This window comes from Pongo pygmaeus, chromosome 20 (genome assembly GCF_028885625.2).
Source record: "Pongo pygmaeus isolate AG05252 chromosome 20, NHGRI_mPonPyg2-v2.0_pri, whole genome shotgun sequence".
In the NCBI taxonomy this organism is placed as follows: Eukaryota; Metazoa; Chordata; class Mammalia; order Primates; family Hominidae; genus Pongo; species Pongo pygmaeus.
In genome coordinates, this window is record NC_072393.2 from 17,381,739 (window position 1) to 17,399,528 (window position 17,790).

The 17,790-nt window shown below is 47.4% G+C and overlaps 1 protein-coding gene across 8 annotated transcripts in view; it reads right to left on the reverse strand.

Annotated features, from left to right (window-relative positions):
• CPAMD8 (C3 and PZP like alpha-2-macroglobulin domain containing 8) overlaps positions 1-17,790 on the reverse strand; it is a 138,366-nt gene that overhangs the window by 72,619 nt on the left and 47,957 nt on the right. For all 8 annotated transcript variants that reach the window (XR_010125092.1, XM_054465910.2, XM_063658932.1 and 5 more), the window contains 5 exons: positions 17,572-17,761; positions 14,511-14,683; positions 13,125-13,274; positions 12,220-12,381; positions 7,957-8,099 (listed from right to left, as the gene is read on the reverse strand). Coding sequence is in view for 7 of the 8 variants with exons in the window: in XM_054465910.2 (XP_054321885.2) it covers positions 7,957-8,099; positions 12,220-12,381; positions 13,125-13,274; positions 14,511-14,683; positions 17,572-17,761 (818 nt within the window). In the remaining variant the exon portion in view is untranslated. The remainder of the gene's footprint in view (positions 1-7,956; positions 8,100-12,219; positions 12,382-13,124; positions 13,275-14,510; positions 14,684-17,571; positions 17,762-17,790) is intronic.

Here is a 17,790-nt window from a genome sequence, read left to right on the forward strand (position 1 = left end):
TCATATCCAGCCAAACTAAGCTTCATAAGTGAAGGAGAAATAAAATCCTTTACAGACAAGCAAATGCTGAGAGATTTTGTCACCACCAGGCCTGCCTTTCAAGAGCTCCTGAAGGAAGCACTAAACATAGAAAGGAACAACCAGCACCAGCCACTGCAAAAATATGCCAGATTGTAAAGACCATCGATGCTATGAAGAAACTGCATCAATTAATGGGCAAAATAACCAGCTAACATCATAATGACAGGATCAAATTCACACATAACAATATTAACCTTAAATGTAAATGGGCTAAATGCCCCAATTAAAAGACACAGACTGGCAAATTGGATAAAGAGTCAAGACCCATCATTGTGCTGTATTCGGGAGACCCATCTCATGTGCAGAGACACACACAGTCTCAAAATAAAAGGATGGAGGAAGATCTACCAAGCAAATGGAAAGCAAAAAAAGGCGGGGGTTGCAATCCTGGTCTCTGATAAAACAGACTTTAAACCAAAAAAGATCAAAAGAGACAAAGAAGGCCATTACATAATGGTAAAGGAATCAATTCAACAAGAAGAGCTAAGTATCCTACATATATATGCATGCAATACAGGAGCACCCAGATTCATAAAGCAAGTCCTTAGAGACCTACAAAGAGACTTAGACTCCCACACAATAATAATGGGAGACTTTAACACCCCACTATCAATATTAAACAGATCAATGAGACAGAAGGTTAACAAGGATATCCAGGACTTGAACTCAGCTCTGCACCAAGCAGACCTAATAGACATCTACAGAACTCTCCACCCTAAATCAACAGAATATACATTCTTCTCAGCACCACATCACACTTATTCTAAAATTGACCACATAATTGGAAGTAAAGCACTCCTCAGCAAATGTAAAAGAACAGAAATCACAACAAACTGTCAGACCACAGCACAATCAAATTAGAACTCGGGATTAAGAAACTCACTCAAAACCGCACAACCACATGGAAACTGAACAACCTGCTCCTGAATGACTACTGGGTAAATAACGGAATGAAGGCAGAAATAAAGATGTTCTTTGAAACCAATGAGAACAAAGACACAACATACCAGAATCTCTGGGACACATTTAAAGCAGTGTGTAGAGGGAAATTTATAGCACTAAATGCCCACAACAGAAAGCAGGAAAGATCTAAAATCGACACCCTAACATCACAATTAAAAGAACTAGAGAAGCAAGAGCAAATTCAAAAGCTAGCAGAAGGCAAGAAATAACTAAGGTCAGAGCAGAACTGAAAGAGACAGAGACACAAAAACCCTTCAAAAAATCAATGAATCCAGGAGCTGGTTTTTTGAAAAGATCAACAAAATTGATAGACCACTAGCAAGACTAATAAAGAAGAAAAGAGAGAAGAATCAAATAGATGCAATAAAAAATGATAAAGAGGATATCACCACTGATCCCACAGAAATACAAACTACCATCAGAGAATACTATAAACACCTCTATGCAAATAAACCAGAAAATCTAGAAGAAATGAATAAATTCCTGGACACATACACCCTCCCAAGACTAAACCAGGAAGAAGGTGAATCTCTGACTAGACCAATAACAGGCTCTGAAATTGAGGCAATAATTAATAGCCTACCAACCAAAAAAAGTCCAGGACCAGAAGGATTCACAGCTGAATTCCACCAGAAGTACAAAGAGGAGCTGATACCATTCCTTCTGAAACTATTCTAATCAATAGAAAAAGAAAGAATCCTCCCTAACTCATTTTATGAGGCCAGCATCATCCTGATACCAAAGCCTGGCAGAGACACAACAAAAAAAAGAGAATTTTAGACCAATATCCTTGATGAACATCGATGCAAAAATCCTCAATAAAGTACTGGCAAACAAAATCCAGCAGCACATCAAAAAGCTTCTTATCCACCACGATCAAGTCGGCGTCATCTCTGGGATGCAAGGCTGGTTCAACGTACACAAATCAATAAACGAAATCCATCACATAAACAGAACCATGACAAAAAGCACATGATCATCTCAATAGATGCAAAAAAGGTCTTCGGGCTGGGTGTGGTGGCTCACGCCTGTAATCCTAGCATTTTGGGAGGCTGAGGCAGGCAGATCACAAGGTGAGGAAATCGAGACCATCCTGGCTAACACAGTGAAACCCTGTCTCTACTAAAAATACAAAAAATTAGCCGGGCGTAGTGGCGGGCGCCTGTAGTCCCAGCTACTCGGGAGGCTGAGGCAGGAGAATGACGTGAACCTGGGAGGCAGAGCTTGCAGTGAGCCGAGATTGCACCACTGCACTCCAGCACTGCACTCCATCTCAAAAAGAAAAAAAAAAAAGGTCTTTGACAAAATTCAACAGCCCTTCATGCTAAAAACTCTCAATAAACTAGGTATTGATGGAATATATCTCAAAATAATAAGGGCTATTTATGACAAACCCACAGCCAATATCATACTGAACGGGCAAAAACTGGAAGCATTCCCTTTGAAAACTGGCAGAAGACAAGGATGCCCTCTCTCACCACTCCTATTCAACATAGTGTTGGAAGTTCTGGCCAGGGCAATCAGCAAGAGAAAGAAATAAAGGGTATTCAATCAGGAAAAGAGGAAGTCAAATTGTCCCTGTTTGCAGATGACATGATTGTATATTTAGAAAACCCCATCATCTCAGCCCAAAACCTCCTTAAGCTGATATGCAACTTCAGCAAAGTCTCGGGATACAAAATCAATGTGCAAAAATCACAAAAATCCTATACACCAATTAACAGACAAACAGAGAGCCAAATCATAAGTGAAATCGCATTCACAATTGCTATAAAGAGAATAGAATACCTAGGAATCCAACTTACAAGGGATGTGAAGGACCTCTTGAATGAGAACTACAAACCACTGCTCAACGAAATAAAAGAGGACACAAACAAATGGAAGAACATTCCATGCTAATGGATAGGAAGAATCAATATAGTTAAAATGGCCATACTGCCCAAGGTAATTTATAGATTCAATGCCATCCCCATCAAGCTACCAATGACTTTCTTCACAGAATTGGAAAAAACTACTTTAAAGTTCATATGGAACCAAAAAGAGCCCACATTGCCAAGACAATCCTAAGCAAAAAGAACAAAGCGGGAGGCATCATGCTGAGTTCAAACTATACTACAAGGCTACAGTAACCAAAACAGCATGGTACTGGTACCAAAACAGATATATAGACCAATGGAACAGAACAGAGGCCTCAGAAATAACACCACACATCTACAATCATCTGATCTTTGACAAACCTGACAAAAACAAGAAATGGGGAAAGGATTTGCTATTTAATAAATGGTGCTGGGAAAACTGGCTAGCCATATGTAGAAAGCTGAAACTGGATCCCTTCCTTACACCTTATACAAAAATTAATTCAAGATGGATTAAAGACTTAAATGTTAGACCTAAAACCATAAAAACCGTAGAAGAAAACGTAGGCAATACCATTCAGGACATAGGCATGGGCAAGGACTTCATTACTAAAACACCAAAAGCAATGGCAACAAAAGCCAGAATTGACAAATGGGATCTAATTAAACTAAAGAGCTTCCGCATGGCAAAAGAAACTACCATCAGAGTGAACAGGCAACCTACAGAATGGGAGAAAATTTTTGCAATCTACCCATCAGACAAAGGGCTAATATCCAAAATCTACAAAGAACTCAAACAAATTTACAAGAAAAAAACAACCCCATCAAAAAGTGGGCAAAGGATATGAACAGACACTTCTCAAAAGAAGACATTTATGCATCCAACACATGAAAAAATGCTCATCATCACTGGCCATCAGAGAAATGCAAATCAAAACTACAATGAGATACCATCTCACGCCAATTAGAATGGTGATCATTAAAAAGTCAGGAAACAACAGATGCAGGAAAGGATGTGGAGAAATAAGAATGCTTTTACACTGTTGGTGGGAGTGTAAATTAGTTCAACCATTGTGGAAGACAGTGTGGCGATTCCTCAAGGATCTAGAACTAGAAATACCATTTCACCCAGCAATCCCGTTACTGGATATATACCCAAAGGATTATAAATTATGCTACTATAAAGACACATGCACACGTATGTTTATTGTGGCACTATTCACAATAGCAAAGACTTGGAACCAACCCAAATGTCCATCAGTGATAGACTGGATTAAGAAAATGTGGCACATATACACCATGGAATACTGTGCAGCCATAAAAAAGGATGAGTTCATGTCCTTTGCAGGGACGCGGATGAAGCTGGAAACCGTCATTCTCAGCAAACTATCACAAAGACAGAAAACCAAATACCACATGTTCTCACTCATAGGTGGGAACTGAACAATGAGCACACCTGGACACAGGGCGGGGAACATCACACTCTGGGGCCTGTCGGGGGGTGGGGGGCTGGGGGAGGGATAGCATTAGGAGTAATACCTAATGTAAATGATGAGTTAATGGGTGCAGCAAACCAACACGGCACATGTATACCTATGTATCAAACTTGCACATTGTGCACATGTACCCTAGAACTGAAAGTATAATTTTTTTAAAAAAGAAAATACATATATAATTAAAAATATATGGCCGGGTGCAGTGGCTCATGCCTGTAATCCCAGCACTTTGGGAGGCCAAGGCAGGCAGATCATGAGGTCAGGAGATGGAGACCATCCTGGCTAACATGGTGAAACCCCGTCTCTACTAAAAAATACAACAAAAATTAGCCAGGCATGGTGGTGGGCGCCTGTAGTCCCAGCTACTTGGGAGGCTGAGACAGGAGAATGGCATGAACCTGGGAGGTAGAGCTTGTAGTAAGCCAAGATGGCGCCACTACACTCCAGCCTGGGCAACAGAGTGAGGCTCCATCTCACCAAAAAAATATATATAATATGTGTATATATATACACATATTATATATATACACATATATGTGTATATACATGTGTATATATATACACATATATGTGTATATATATGTGTATATATATACACATATATATACATGTTGCTCTCAGAATAAGGATGTGTTTTTTCCAATTACAAAAAGGCATGGGCACTTGATTTTGAAGGCATTTCTTATGCCTTTCTCCACTGTGATTTACAATTGCCTTCATGGTTTTGAGTTTTACAAAGCTGCTGCTTCTGTACCAGCTTCAGGACAAGCTCTCAGGGGTCATGCATGGGAGTGGGTCAGGGCCTCTGGGGTGGCTGCCAGCTGACAGAGGCCCTGGGGCCAGCAATCCAATCTTCCTCATCCAATCACATCTTGAAAATGCTTCCATGTGTATCCAAACTACAGTATGAAGCCTAATCTGCCAATTCCCTGATTAGGAGTTGGGAAACTAGGAACCCTGTAGGCCTGCTAAACGTGTGGCCCCAGCAGGAAGAGCCTGGGGGACTGAAGCATCCAGGAACCACTGGGGAGGGGATGGAGGGGCACAAGAAGGTTCTTGTTTTATATAGAGAGGGCTTGAAAGATGGAGAACCCTTCTATGGACAGGCTCACCAGGGCTGGCCACCAAATCAAGAGGTTTCCTGGACAGGTCATACCTCAAAAAGGGAATCATTCCAAAAGTTAGAACCTATTTGACAGTGAGCAATACTGGAAATACTTCATAGCACAATGTGACTGCAGCCAAAGCAGTACTCAGAGGAAAATTCATAATCCTCTAATGGCTTAAGTGTTTTTATTTATTTATTTATTTATTTATTTATTTATTTTTTAATTAGAGACAGTCTCACTGTGTCACTCAGGCTGGAGTGCAGTAGCACAATCACAGCTCACTGCAGCCTCAACCTTCCCAGGCTCAAGCAATCCTCCAGTCTCAGCCTCCCAAGTAGCTGGGACTACAGGCATGAGCCACCACACATGGTTAATTTTTGTATTTGTATAGAGATAAGGTTTTGCCATGTGCCCAGGCTGGTCTCAAACTCCTAGGCTCAAGTGATCTGCCTGCCTTGGCCTTCCAAAGTGCTGGGGTTACAGGCATGAGCCACTGTACCCAGCCAAGTGTTTATATTTAAGATGAGAAAGACTGAAAAGTAATTACTTTGTGTCTAACTCATGAAGGTAGAATTGGAGAAGAAGGAGAAACAGAGTAGAAGGAAGAGGAGGGAAGGATGGGAGGAAGGAGAAAGGACAAAATAAAGAACTCTCTAAACAGAGTCTCTGAGAGTTGGGAGATCAAGCCCCAGGTTCTCACCCTGCCCAGATCCCTCTGTCCTCAGACAGGTCAGCTCTCCTGATTCATTTTCTTCTCTCTTCCATATCCCTAATCTTGTGCACTGGGGCAGGGCCAAGAATTGGGTAGGGAGGAGGTATATGAAGCATTCAGTGTCCTAGCCTGCTATGCCAACGGCCCCCAGGGAACACTGGGCAATGTCTGGAGATATTTTTGGTTGTTACAACTGGGAAGGAGTGTGACTGACATCTAGTGGGTGGAGGTCAGGGATGCTGCTCAACACTCTACAGTGCTCAACACCCCTCACAGTGCAGAGAATAATCCTACCCTGCAATGGACTCAATGTTTGCATCCCCCTGAAAATTCATATGTTCAAATCTTAACCTCCAAGGTGATGGTGTTGAGGTGAAGCTTCTAAGAGATGATTAGGTTATGAAAGTGGAGTGCTCATGAATGGGATTAGGGTCCTTACAAAAGGGACTCTAGGCCGGGTGCAGAGGCTCACGCCTGTAATCCCAGCACTTTGGGAGGCCACAGCAGGCAAATCACTCGAGGCCAGGAGTTTGAGACCAGCGTGCCTAACATGGTGAAATCCTGTCTCTACTAAAAATACAAAAATTAGCTGGGCATGGTGGCATGCATGTAATCCCAGCTACTCAGGAGATTGAGGCAGGAGAATCACTTGAATCTGGGAGGTGGAGGCTGCAGTGAGCCAAGCTCGCACCACTGCACTCCAGCCTGGGCAACAGAGCCAGGCTCCATCTCAAAAAAAAACAAAACAAAACCTTAGTAATAGCAGTTGTTAATACTATACTTTAAAAACATCTGTTATTGCTGGGCGCGGTGGCTCACGCCTGTAATCCCAGCACTTTGGGAGGCCGAGGAGGGCGGATCACAAGGTCAGGAGATCGAGACCATCCTGGCTAACACAGTGAAACCCCGTCTCTACTAAAAATACAAAAAAAAAAGTTAGCTGGGTGTGGTGGCGGGCGCCTATAGTCCCAGCTACTCAGGAGGCTGAGGCAGGAGAATGGCGTGAACCTGGGAGGTGGAGCTTGCAGTGAGCTGAGATCGCGCCACTGCACTCCAGCCTGGGCGACAGAGCAAGATTCTGTCTCAAAAAAAAAAAAAAGAAAGAAAGAAAGAAAGAAAAACACCTGTTATTTAGTTAAAATTTTCTTCCGGGCCAGGTACAGTGGCTCACACCTGTAATCCCAGCACTTTGGGAAGCTGTGGCAGGGGAATCACTTGAGGCTAGTTCATGACCAGCCTGGCCAACATGGTGAAACCCTGTCTCTACTAAAAATACAAAAATTCGCCAGGCATGGTGGCATGCCTGTAATCCCAGCTACTCAGGAGGCTGAGGCAGGAGAATCACTTGAACCTGGGAGGTGGAGGTTGCAGGGAGCTGAGATCACACTACTGCATTTCCAGCCTGGGGGACAGAGTGAGTGAGACTCCATCTCAAAAAAAAAAAAAAGAAAAAAAAAGGCTACAGAGAGCTCCCTCACTCCTTCTGCCATATGAAGATACAGCAAGAAGGCAGAAGGCACCATCAATGAAGCAGGAAGTGAGCCCTCACCAGACACCCAATCTGCTGGTACCCTGTTCTTGGACTTCCCAGTCCCAAGAACCATGTGAAATAAATTTCAGTTGTTTATAAGCCACTCGGTCTATGGTCTTCTGTTACAGCAGCCAGGAAGGACTAAGACAAGCCCTAAACGTCAATAGCATCAGGGTTAGAAAACCATGCTCAACGTATAAACTGTTACCTGGGGGGGTGCCTGGAAGGAGCCGCTGCCACCAGGCTCCCTGTGTGGGGCTGGAAAGCGGGGACAGCCTCATCGGTGTAGAGGCCACCGTCCTGCCGGTGGTTCAGGCTCACTCGGTCGGTCATCACCACCAGTCCCGTTTCCTAGGCAATAGACAACACCCAAACCATTGGTGGGGAAGTGGATGCCGACAGCCCCCAGAAGCATAAGGGAATGAATCACCCTGTGGCTATTGTCCCAATATCAGTTTGTGGCAACCTTGGGGGCATCATTCTTTTTTTGCTTTTTGGGGTTTGTTTTGTTGTGTTTTGTTTTGTTTTTTTTTTTTTGAGACGGAGTCTCGCTCTGTCGCCCAGGCTGGAGTGCAGTGGTGCGATCTCGGCTCACTGCAAGCTCCACCTCCCAGGTTCACGCCATTCTCCTGCCTCAGCCTCCTGAGTAGCTGGGACCATAGGCACCCACCACCATGGGGGCGTCATTCTTTTACTCTGGGTTTGGTGGCACAGGCTGTGGAGAACATGGGACCCAGTGACCATCCAGGGTGGAGAAGAAGAGAGAACAGCACATTTGAACTGTGGAACCAAATTAGATGGTCCAAACACAAAAGGCCACGTGTTGTATGATTCCGTTAAGATGAAACGCCCAGAACAGGAAAATCCACAGAGACGGAAAGCAGATCGACTGGTGACTGCCAGGGGCTGAGGGAGGGGAAATGGGGAGTGATTGCTACTGGGGACGGGGTTTCCTTTTGGTGGATGAAAATGTTCTGGAATTAGGTAGGGGTGGTGGTTGCATGGCACTGTGAATATAATAAATGCCACTGAATTTTAAATGGTGAGTTTTATGTTATATGAATTTCATCTCAATTAGAAAAATCATGGCCAGGCGTGGTGGCACATGCCTGTAATCCCAGCATTTTGGGAGGCCAAGGTGGGCGGATCACTTGAGATCAGGAGTTCAAGACCAGACTGGCCAACATGGTGAAACCCCATCTCTACTAAAAATACAAGAATTAGCCAGGCGTGGTGGTGGGCACCTGTAATCCCAGTTACTTGGGAGGCTGAGGCAGGAGAATCACTGGAACCCAGGAGGCGGAGGTTGCAGTGAGCCAAGATCACACCACTGCACTCCAGCCTGGGCAATAGAGCAAGACTCTGTCTCAAAAGAAAAAGAAAAGAAAGGAAAAGAAGGAAAGGGAAGGGGAGGGGAAGTGAGGGGAGAGCAGGGGACGAAATCAGTTGGCGCAGTACCTGACCCCAACCAAGGACCAATGGTGGGATGCAACGATCTCTTTTATTAGTATTAGTATTATTAGAGACGGCCTCGCTCTGTGGTTCAGGCTGGGGTGCAGTGCTGCAATCATAGCTCACTGCAGCCTCAAACTCCCAGGCTCAGGCGATCCTCGCACCTCAGCCTCCTGAGTAGCTGGGACTAGAGGAGTGCACCACCACGCCCGGCTATGCAATTAGGTCTTTTTATTATGTCCTCATCATTGTACTAATTACTGGGAGCAACTGGATTTGAAAGAAGACTCACTCTAGCCTGGGCTGACTTGGATTTGTGAACAAGAATTTTTTTTTTTTTAGACGGAGTCTCGCTCTGTCGCCCAGGCTGGAGGGCAGTGGCACAATCTCGGCTCACTGTAAGTTCTACCTCCCATTCTCTCCCGCCGCAGCCTCCCGAGTAGCTGGGACTACTGGCGCCCGCCACCACGCCCGGCTAATTTTTTGTATTTTTAGTAGAGACGGGGTTTCACTGTGTTAGCCAGAATGGTCTCAATCTCCTGACCTCGTGATCCTCCCGTCTCAGCCTCCCAAAGTGCTGGGATTACAGGCGTGAGCCACCGCACCCGGCCTGTGAATAAGAAATTTAAACCCAGTTCCTTTGACTCAAAGGCATCACCTCTGACTTCCAGAAGGGACCTGGAGTTCAAACTGCCAGGCAGTTCACATACTCATAACTGAAATGTTATTTTTCAAAAAAAAAAAAAAAAAAAGGTTTATTTTGCCAGGTGCAGTGGTGTATGTCTGTAATCCCAGCACTTCGGGAGGCTAAGGTGGGTGGAGCCATTGAGCCCAGGAGTTCAAGACCAGCCTGGGTGATATGGTGAAACCCCATCTCTATAAATACAAAAAAATTAGCAAGGCATGATGGTGTGTTCTATGGTCCCAGCTACTCAGGAGGCTGAGGCAGGAGGATCGCTTGAGCCCAGGTCAAGACTGCAGTGAGCTGAGATCACGCCACTGCATACCAGCCTGGGTGACAAAATGAGATCTTGTCTCAAAAAAAGAAAAATTTTTTTTTTGTTTTTGTTTTTTTGTTTTGTTTTGTTTTGGGTTTTTTTTTTAGCAAATAGAACTGTGGGAACTAGGTGGCGGGCATGTGGGTGTTTGTTGTCTAATTCGCTCAACCTTTCTGCATGTTTGGAAAATTTCATAATAAAAGCAACACAGGTCAGGGAGGGAAGGATGCCTTTGAAATATTATTTATTTATTTATTTATTTATTTATTTATTTTATTTTTTGAGACAGAGTCTCGCTCTACCACCCAGGCTGGAGTGCAGTGGTGTGATCACTGTAACCTCCGCCTCCCAGTTCCAGAGCTTCTCCTGCTTTAGCTTCCCGAGTAGCTGGGATTACAGGCGCCCACCACCACATCCGGCTAATTTTTGTATTTTTAGTAGAGATGGGGTTTCACCATGCTGGCCAGGCTGGTCTTGAACTCCTGACTTCAGGTGATCCACCTGTCTTGGCCTCCTAAAGTGCTGGGATTACAGGCGTGAGACACCACACCTGGCCAGAAATATTTTTTAAAACTGAAATGAAAGGCACCCTCCAATAGGACATGCATTTGAGTGGAGACCACCAGCACCCTAAGGTGTGACCCCGTGTGACCCTAAAGGGCGAAGCATGCTCCCATCCCAATCCCTTTCTATCTATATCACATCATGACAACATCCAGAGATGGGCACCTGATAACATTAGCCCTTTTTTTTTTTTTTTTTTTTTTGAGACGGAGTCTCGCTCTGTCACCAGGCTGGAGTGCAGTGACGTGATCTCTGCTCACTGCAACCTCCACCTCCCGGGTTCAAGTGATTCTCCTGACTCAGCCTCCCAAGCAGCTGGGACTACAGGCATGCACCACCACGCGCAGCTAATTATTGTGTTTTTAGTAGAGAGGGGGTTTCACCATATTGGCCAGGATGGTCTCGATCTTTTGACCTTGTGATCCGCCCACCTCAGCCTCCCAAAGTGCTGGGATTACAGGCGTGAGCCACCACGCCCAGCCACCATTAGCCCTTTTTTTTTTTTTTTTTGAGACGGAGTCTCGCTCTGTCGCCCAGGCTGGAGTGCAGTGGCGCAATCTTGGCTCACTGCAAGCTCCGTCCCCCAGGTTCACGCCATTCTCCTGCCTCAGCCTCCCGAGTAGCTGGGACCACAGGCGCCCCATTAGCACTTTTTAAGATGGGTAAACTGGAGCTGGGCACAGTGGCTCATGCCTCTAATCCCAGCAACTGGGGAGGCTGAGGCAGGAGGATCACCTATGCAGTTCAGACCCCCTGCCACCTGGGAACACAGCCACCTCCTTCTGCTTGAAAGCTGCCAGACACACAACCAAGTTAACCAAAGCTGAGGCAGAGCTAAGAGCTACTGGCACCCACAGCTCCCAATGAGAAGGTTTTCCTCGCAGCAAACCATGTCAATGTCATAACACATCCCATCACGAGTTCAAGTTACCTATTTGAACCTGACCATTGACATGCATAACATTCTGCTCTCCATGGCTTTGCAAATTGGAAGGATCTCCTTGTGAGCTTTCATTGGGGAGAAAGGAAAAAGAAAAGTTTGGAAGGCTGGGTGCAATGGCTCATGCTTGTAATCCTAACACTTTGGGAAGTTGAGGCAGGAGGATTGCTCAAGGCCAGGAGTTTGACGCTAGCCAGGGCCACACAGCAAGACCCCATCTCTACAAAGAAATAAAGTAAAATAAAATTAGCCAGGTGTGGTGGCATGCACCTGTAGTTCCAGCTACTTGGGAGACTGAGGTGGGAGGATCACTTGAGCACAGGTGTTTGAGGCTGCAGTGAGCTATGATCGCACCACTGCACTCCAGCCTGGGCCACAGAGCAAGACCCCATCTCAAAAGAAAGAAAGAAAAGCTTCCAATTCTGTTTCCAACCCATTTCTGGATCTCCAAGACTCTTATTTCTAGGCAAGAGGACCTTAGAAGGGGGCAGAGGGATCTGAGACCACCTCTCCTTACGGTGAAGGCAAACCCAGAATCCTTGGTGATGCCCCAAGGCCACGGGAAGACAGAGGAGCGCCGGCGTCGTTGGGCCGTCAGCCCAGCCCACCAAAAAGGACCATCGTCCCTGGACACGCCAAAGGAATCAGAAACATCATAATCTTCCAGTTCCTGGAAAACCTGCAGGCAAAGGGGGACAGAGACTGGTCAGCTGAAGTTTTCTTTACAACCCAAACTGGCTCCCGTGGGTGCGGCATGCTCCCATCCCAACCTCTTTATCACATCATGACAACCTCCAGGAGATGGGCACTGGTAGCATCAGCCCATTTGAAGATGGGCAAACAGAAGCCACGCACAGTGGCTCATGCCTCTAATCCCAGTCACTGGGGAGGCTGAAACAGGAGGCTGGCTTGAGCAAAGGAGTTTGAGATCAGCCTGGGCAACACAGCAAGATCCCACCCCTACAAAAGATAGAAAAAATTAGCCAGGCGTGGTGGTGCATGCCTGTAGCCCCAGCTACTCTGGAGACTGAGGTGGGAGGATCGCTTAAGCCCAGGAGGTGTTCACTACAGTGAGCTATGATCACGCCACTGCACTCCAGCCCAGGCAACAGAGCAAGATCCCAACCCTAAAAAGAATATAAAATAAGATGGGCAAATTGGAGCCAGAGAGATGAGACCTGGCCCAATGTCATGTTGCAAAAATCTGATGACCTTGACTCCCTGATCTTGCAACTGCGCTAAAGCAGCAGGAAGGATTTATCAGACACCCATTAGGTTCCCTGAAAAATGAACCCGACGGAGAAAGCGAATCTGGATTCAAATGCCACTCTTCATTTATTGGAATGAGAGATGGGAAAGGGAGAGCAAGAGAAGGTAAGGCCCCGTGGAGGTCTAGAACCCAAGCCCGAGGGGTCTGCTCACCTGGGCAGGAGTCAGCCGGAACCCAGACCTGAGCAGGTAGACACTCTTATCAACTGCGGTGACGCACACACAGCTGCCCCTTGCAGCCCTGATCCGCAGGTCGACAACCTCCCCAGGTTGGGTCTCATTTGCTGAATACGTCACTGAAACCTTGGCGCAAATGCAGCAAGGGATAAGAAACTTGGTTCAGTTGGCTGGGAGTGGTGGCTCACGCCTGTAATCCCAACACTTTGGGAGGCCGAGGCGGGTAGATCACCTGAGGTCAAGAGTACGAGACCAGCCTGGCCAACATGGTGAAATCCCGTCTCTACTAAAAATACAAAATTTAGCTGGGCATGGTGGCAGGTGCCTGTAATCCCAGCTACTTAGGAGGCTGAGGCAGGAGAATCGCTTGAAGCCCAGAGACAGAGGTTGCAGTGAGCTGAGAGAGTGTCGTCGCACCCCAGCCAGGGCAACAAGAGTGAAACTCCATTTCAAACAATGAAAAAAAGAAACTTGGTTCAATCCAGGTTTGGTCTAGTCCAGAGGCATCTCTTCTGCCCCCACCCATGCACCCCCTGCCCACCAAGGAGAGTGGGTCTTTGCCAGCTCAGCTGGGAACCTGGCCTCGCTACCTGGGTGGAACTGGTCCCACACTGTGAAGGGCAGCTGGTCATTGTGCAGCGGACACAAAGACGGGAACACAGAGGGACAGGGAGAGATGGGAAGGCAGGTGCTGGCGGAGAGCATGTGGCAGTTTGTTTAGAAGTTGCAGGGAGGAGCCAGGCGCAGTGGCTCACACCCGTAATCCCAGCACTTCGGGAGGCTGAGGCAGGTGGATCACTTGAGGCCAGGAGTTCAAGACCAGCCTGGCCAACATGGTGAAACCCCATCTCTACTAAAAATACAAAAATTAGCCAGATGTGGTGGCACCCGCCTGTAGTCTCAGCTATTCAGGAGGCTGAGGCAGGAGAATTGCTTGAACCCGGGAGGCAGAGGCTGCAGTGAGCCAAGATCGTGCCACTGCACTCCAGCCTGGGCAACAGAGCTTGACTCCGTCTCAAAATAATAATAATAATAATAATAATAATAATAATAATAAAAGTTGTTGCAGGGAGGGGGAGAGGAGGCTGAGGGTGCCGATGGAAACACGTGCTGTCCCTTAAATCCTGAATTCAACAAAGGCAGAGAACAATTGATGGCTTTCCCTATGTGTTATGAATGCAATCTCCTTTTGGGTGACTTTTGGAGATGCTTCAGTAAAGATGCAACTCATGGTCCCATAATTCCTTACATCACTCTGCGATACAACATGAGTCTCAGGTGTGCACAGACCCCCTGGCCAGCACCTTGGAGAAGCCCCAATGGCCCCTGGCCGTGTCCCAGGTTCAGTGCACGATGCTCTACCTGGTTTTCGAAGAAGGTCTCGACTGCAAACTGAAGGCTATCGGCGACCCCTTCTCCATTCTCCCTGACGTAGAAGACCAGCAGGCGACCAAGGGGGGCCATGCTGGGGGTCACGGCCAGATGAAGAGAGGTCACACACACGTCGACCTCAGCTGCTGGGGCTGGTGGGGGCTCTGAGGTGAGCAAAAGTAGAGAAAGGTGCTGAATTCTCCACATCCGACATGCAACCTCAGCCATTCAGGCTCTGCCCCAATTTGCCCTGTGCTATACGCCTGTCTACGCATTGAGACAGTCTGCATCTTTGGTTTTGAAATGCCCTTCCCAGGCTACATCCTCGGTCAATGCTGACTCTTCCTATTGACTCAGCTCTAGGGTCGCCATGGGCTCCTACAGAGCAGGCTGGAATTTGCCTAGAATCATCCTCTCTGCCGGGGAACATGGTCCCTGCTCTCTGACCAGCCCTCTGCTTCCTCCGTGGACAGCAAAACCACCTTGGCTTGTCCAGGCAGCACCACTCTAGCTCCCCAGCATGCCCCTAACCTCCAGTCCCTCCCTCTGATTGGCTCTGTCTTGCTGGGGCCTGGGGCCAGCAGACCTGGGCAGCCATTATTTGCTGACTTAAACAGAGTTCATACTGCCTTCCCTGTGGGTAAATGATCCTTAAAAGACAGAGGATCTGAGAAGCCTGTCCAGGCACTCCCAAATACTCTATGGCAAGAGAATGAGGGTAGAAAGGCTCCCAGTTCCAGAATGGGACACCTGTCAGCTGGTTCTGTGCAGAGCTCAGAGCAGCCAGTGGACAGGGATGGTAGAGGAAAGTGGGGACACAAGGAAACTCATGGCCAACAGGACGAAGTGGGTACCCAATCAGCTTTGGGGTTCAAATCCTGGCTCTGGCCCCTACTAAGCAATGGGAAAGTCCCTGAAACCCCCACCCCCAAGTCACAGCCCATTCATCTGCAGATGGACACAGTGGAACCACCACCATCCCAGGCTGCGGAGGGGTTAAATGGGGACAGATTGTGGGGAGTTCCAAGCCCAGGGCTGGCCCTGGACAAGAATTCCAGGGAGACATAAAGCCCCTGTTATTTCACCCAGAAGAGTAGAGAAGACCAAGAGGATGAAGGTGCACCATTCCCAAAGCACGACTCTGGCCAGCAGTTCTCAACCAAGGCAATTCTGCTACCCAGGGGATGCTGGCAATGTCTGCAGACGTTTTTTGGTCATCACTGCTGGAGGGGATGCTACTGGCTTCTGGTGAGTAGAACCCAGAGATGCTAGTCAGCATCCTACAGTGCATGGGATGGTCCCAAATGCTGACAGTGCAGAGGGTGAGAAAGCCTGCCTAAGAAAGAGGGATCTTCTCTGTGTATCTATCCATCCATCCATCTATCCACTCATCTTTCTATCTATCCATCCATCCATCCCTTCATCCATCCACCATCTACCCATCCATCCACTCACCCACCATCCACCCTTCCCTCTATTCATCAACCATCCATCATCCACCCATCCAACCATCCACCCATCCACCCATCCCTCTATTCATCATCCATCATCCACCCACCCACCCACTATCCATCCATTTATCCATCCATCATCCACCCATCTATCCACCATCCAATCATCTATCCATCTGTTCATCCATCCATCATCCACCCACCCCACTATCCATCCATCTATTCGTCCATCATCCCCCATCCATCCATCTATCCATCTATCTATCCATCCAACCATCCATCTATTCATCCATCCATCATCCACCCATCCACCCACTATCCATCCATCCATTCATCTATTCATCCGGTCATCATCCACCCACCCACTATCCATCCATCCGTCCATCTATTCATCTAATCATCATCCACCCACCCATTATCCATCCATCCATCCATCCATCCTTCTGTCCATCCGTCCGTCTATTCATCCATCCATGTATTCATTCAACCATCCATCTGTCCATTCATCCATCCGTCCTTCCATCCATCTGACCATCCATCCGTCCATCCATCCATCCATCCATCTTTCGGTCCATCCATCCATCCATCTGTCCATTAATCCACCCATTTATCTATCATCCATCCATCCATCCATCCATCTCTCTGTCCATTCATCCATCCATCCACCTATCCATCCATCCATCCTTCCATCTATCCACTGTTCTATCAGTCCATCCATCCATCCATCCATTCATCCATCTTTCTATCTGTCCATCCATCCATTGATCCACCCCCCCATCATCTATAGGGCTATTGGCATCTATGGGGTGGAGGCCAGGGATGCTGCTCAATATCCTACAGTGACCCCACCACAGAGAATGATCTTGCCCAAATGTTGATAGTGCCAAGGTTGAGAAACCTTGCCTTAGCCTGAGAGACCCTGCCTGTCTATCTATCTATCCACCCATCATTCTATCTATCTACCTACCTATCTCAGTGATTCTCACCTGGAAGTGACTCTGCCCCCTGGGGATAGTGGCAATATTCGGAGACTCTTTAGGTCATCATACTGTGGAAAGTTGGTACTACTGGCATCTGGGTGGGAGAGACCAGGCTCAGCACCCTACAGTGCACAGGACGCCCCCCACTCTGGAGTGATCCACCCCCTTATATATGTCTACAGTGCTCAAGTTGGGGACCCTGTATTGGGAAGAAGAGCTTTGAAGAGGAGGGGACTAAGGAAGTCCCCTGGGAGGAAGGCCTTATGAGGAGCACATGGTGTCAAAAAGAGAAGAGGAAGAGGACTCATAGGCAGAACCGCCTGGGCAAAGAGGCAACAGCACAATGTGGGCCAGTGCAAGAGCCTAGTCTGTGGCTGGCTTGTCCCTGTCCCCTGCAGACACAGAGTGAGAAGAGCCTGGGGCCTGAACCTCTCCACTTCCAGCAGCTGATCACTGACTTCCTGGACCCAGTCTGGTATTGTTAAGGATCTGTCCCCTCTGCCCCAAGGCATGCTCCCCTCTCTGCTGGGTCTTGCCTTGCCCCTCCTTGCAGGAACACCCATCTCAGTCTCAATGGTTCAGAAGGAAGAACAGGAACCTTCTCCCCACTGCCCGGCTCACCTGTCTCAGAAAGGTGTGTTAAACGAATCGGTTTCTCCAGGGCAGGGGCCGCCCGCTTGCTTCGCTGCAGAGTGATGTGGGCAGGCTGCTGGCCCGACAGCACAATATTGCCCCGTGCAGCCACCTCGTAGTACAGGGTAAAGTTGCAGGGACATGTGGACTTCACAGAAAAATAGGCTTCTTCCCCAACCTATAGAAGACACGCAGCATGGGGGGCTC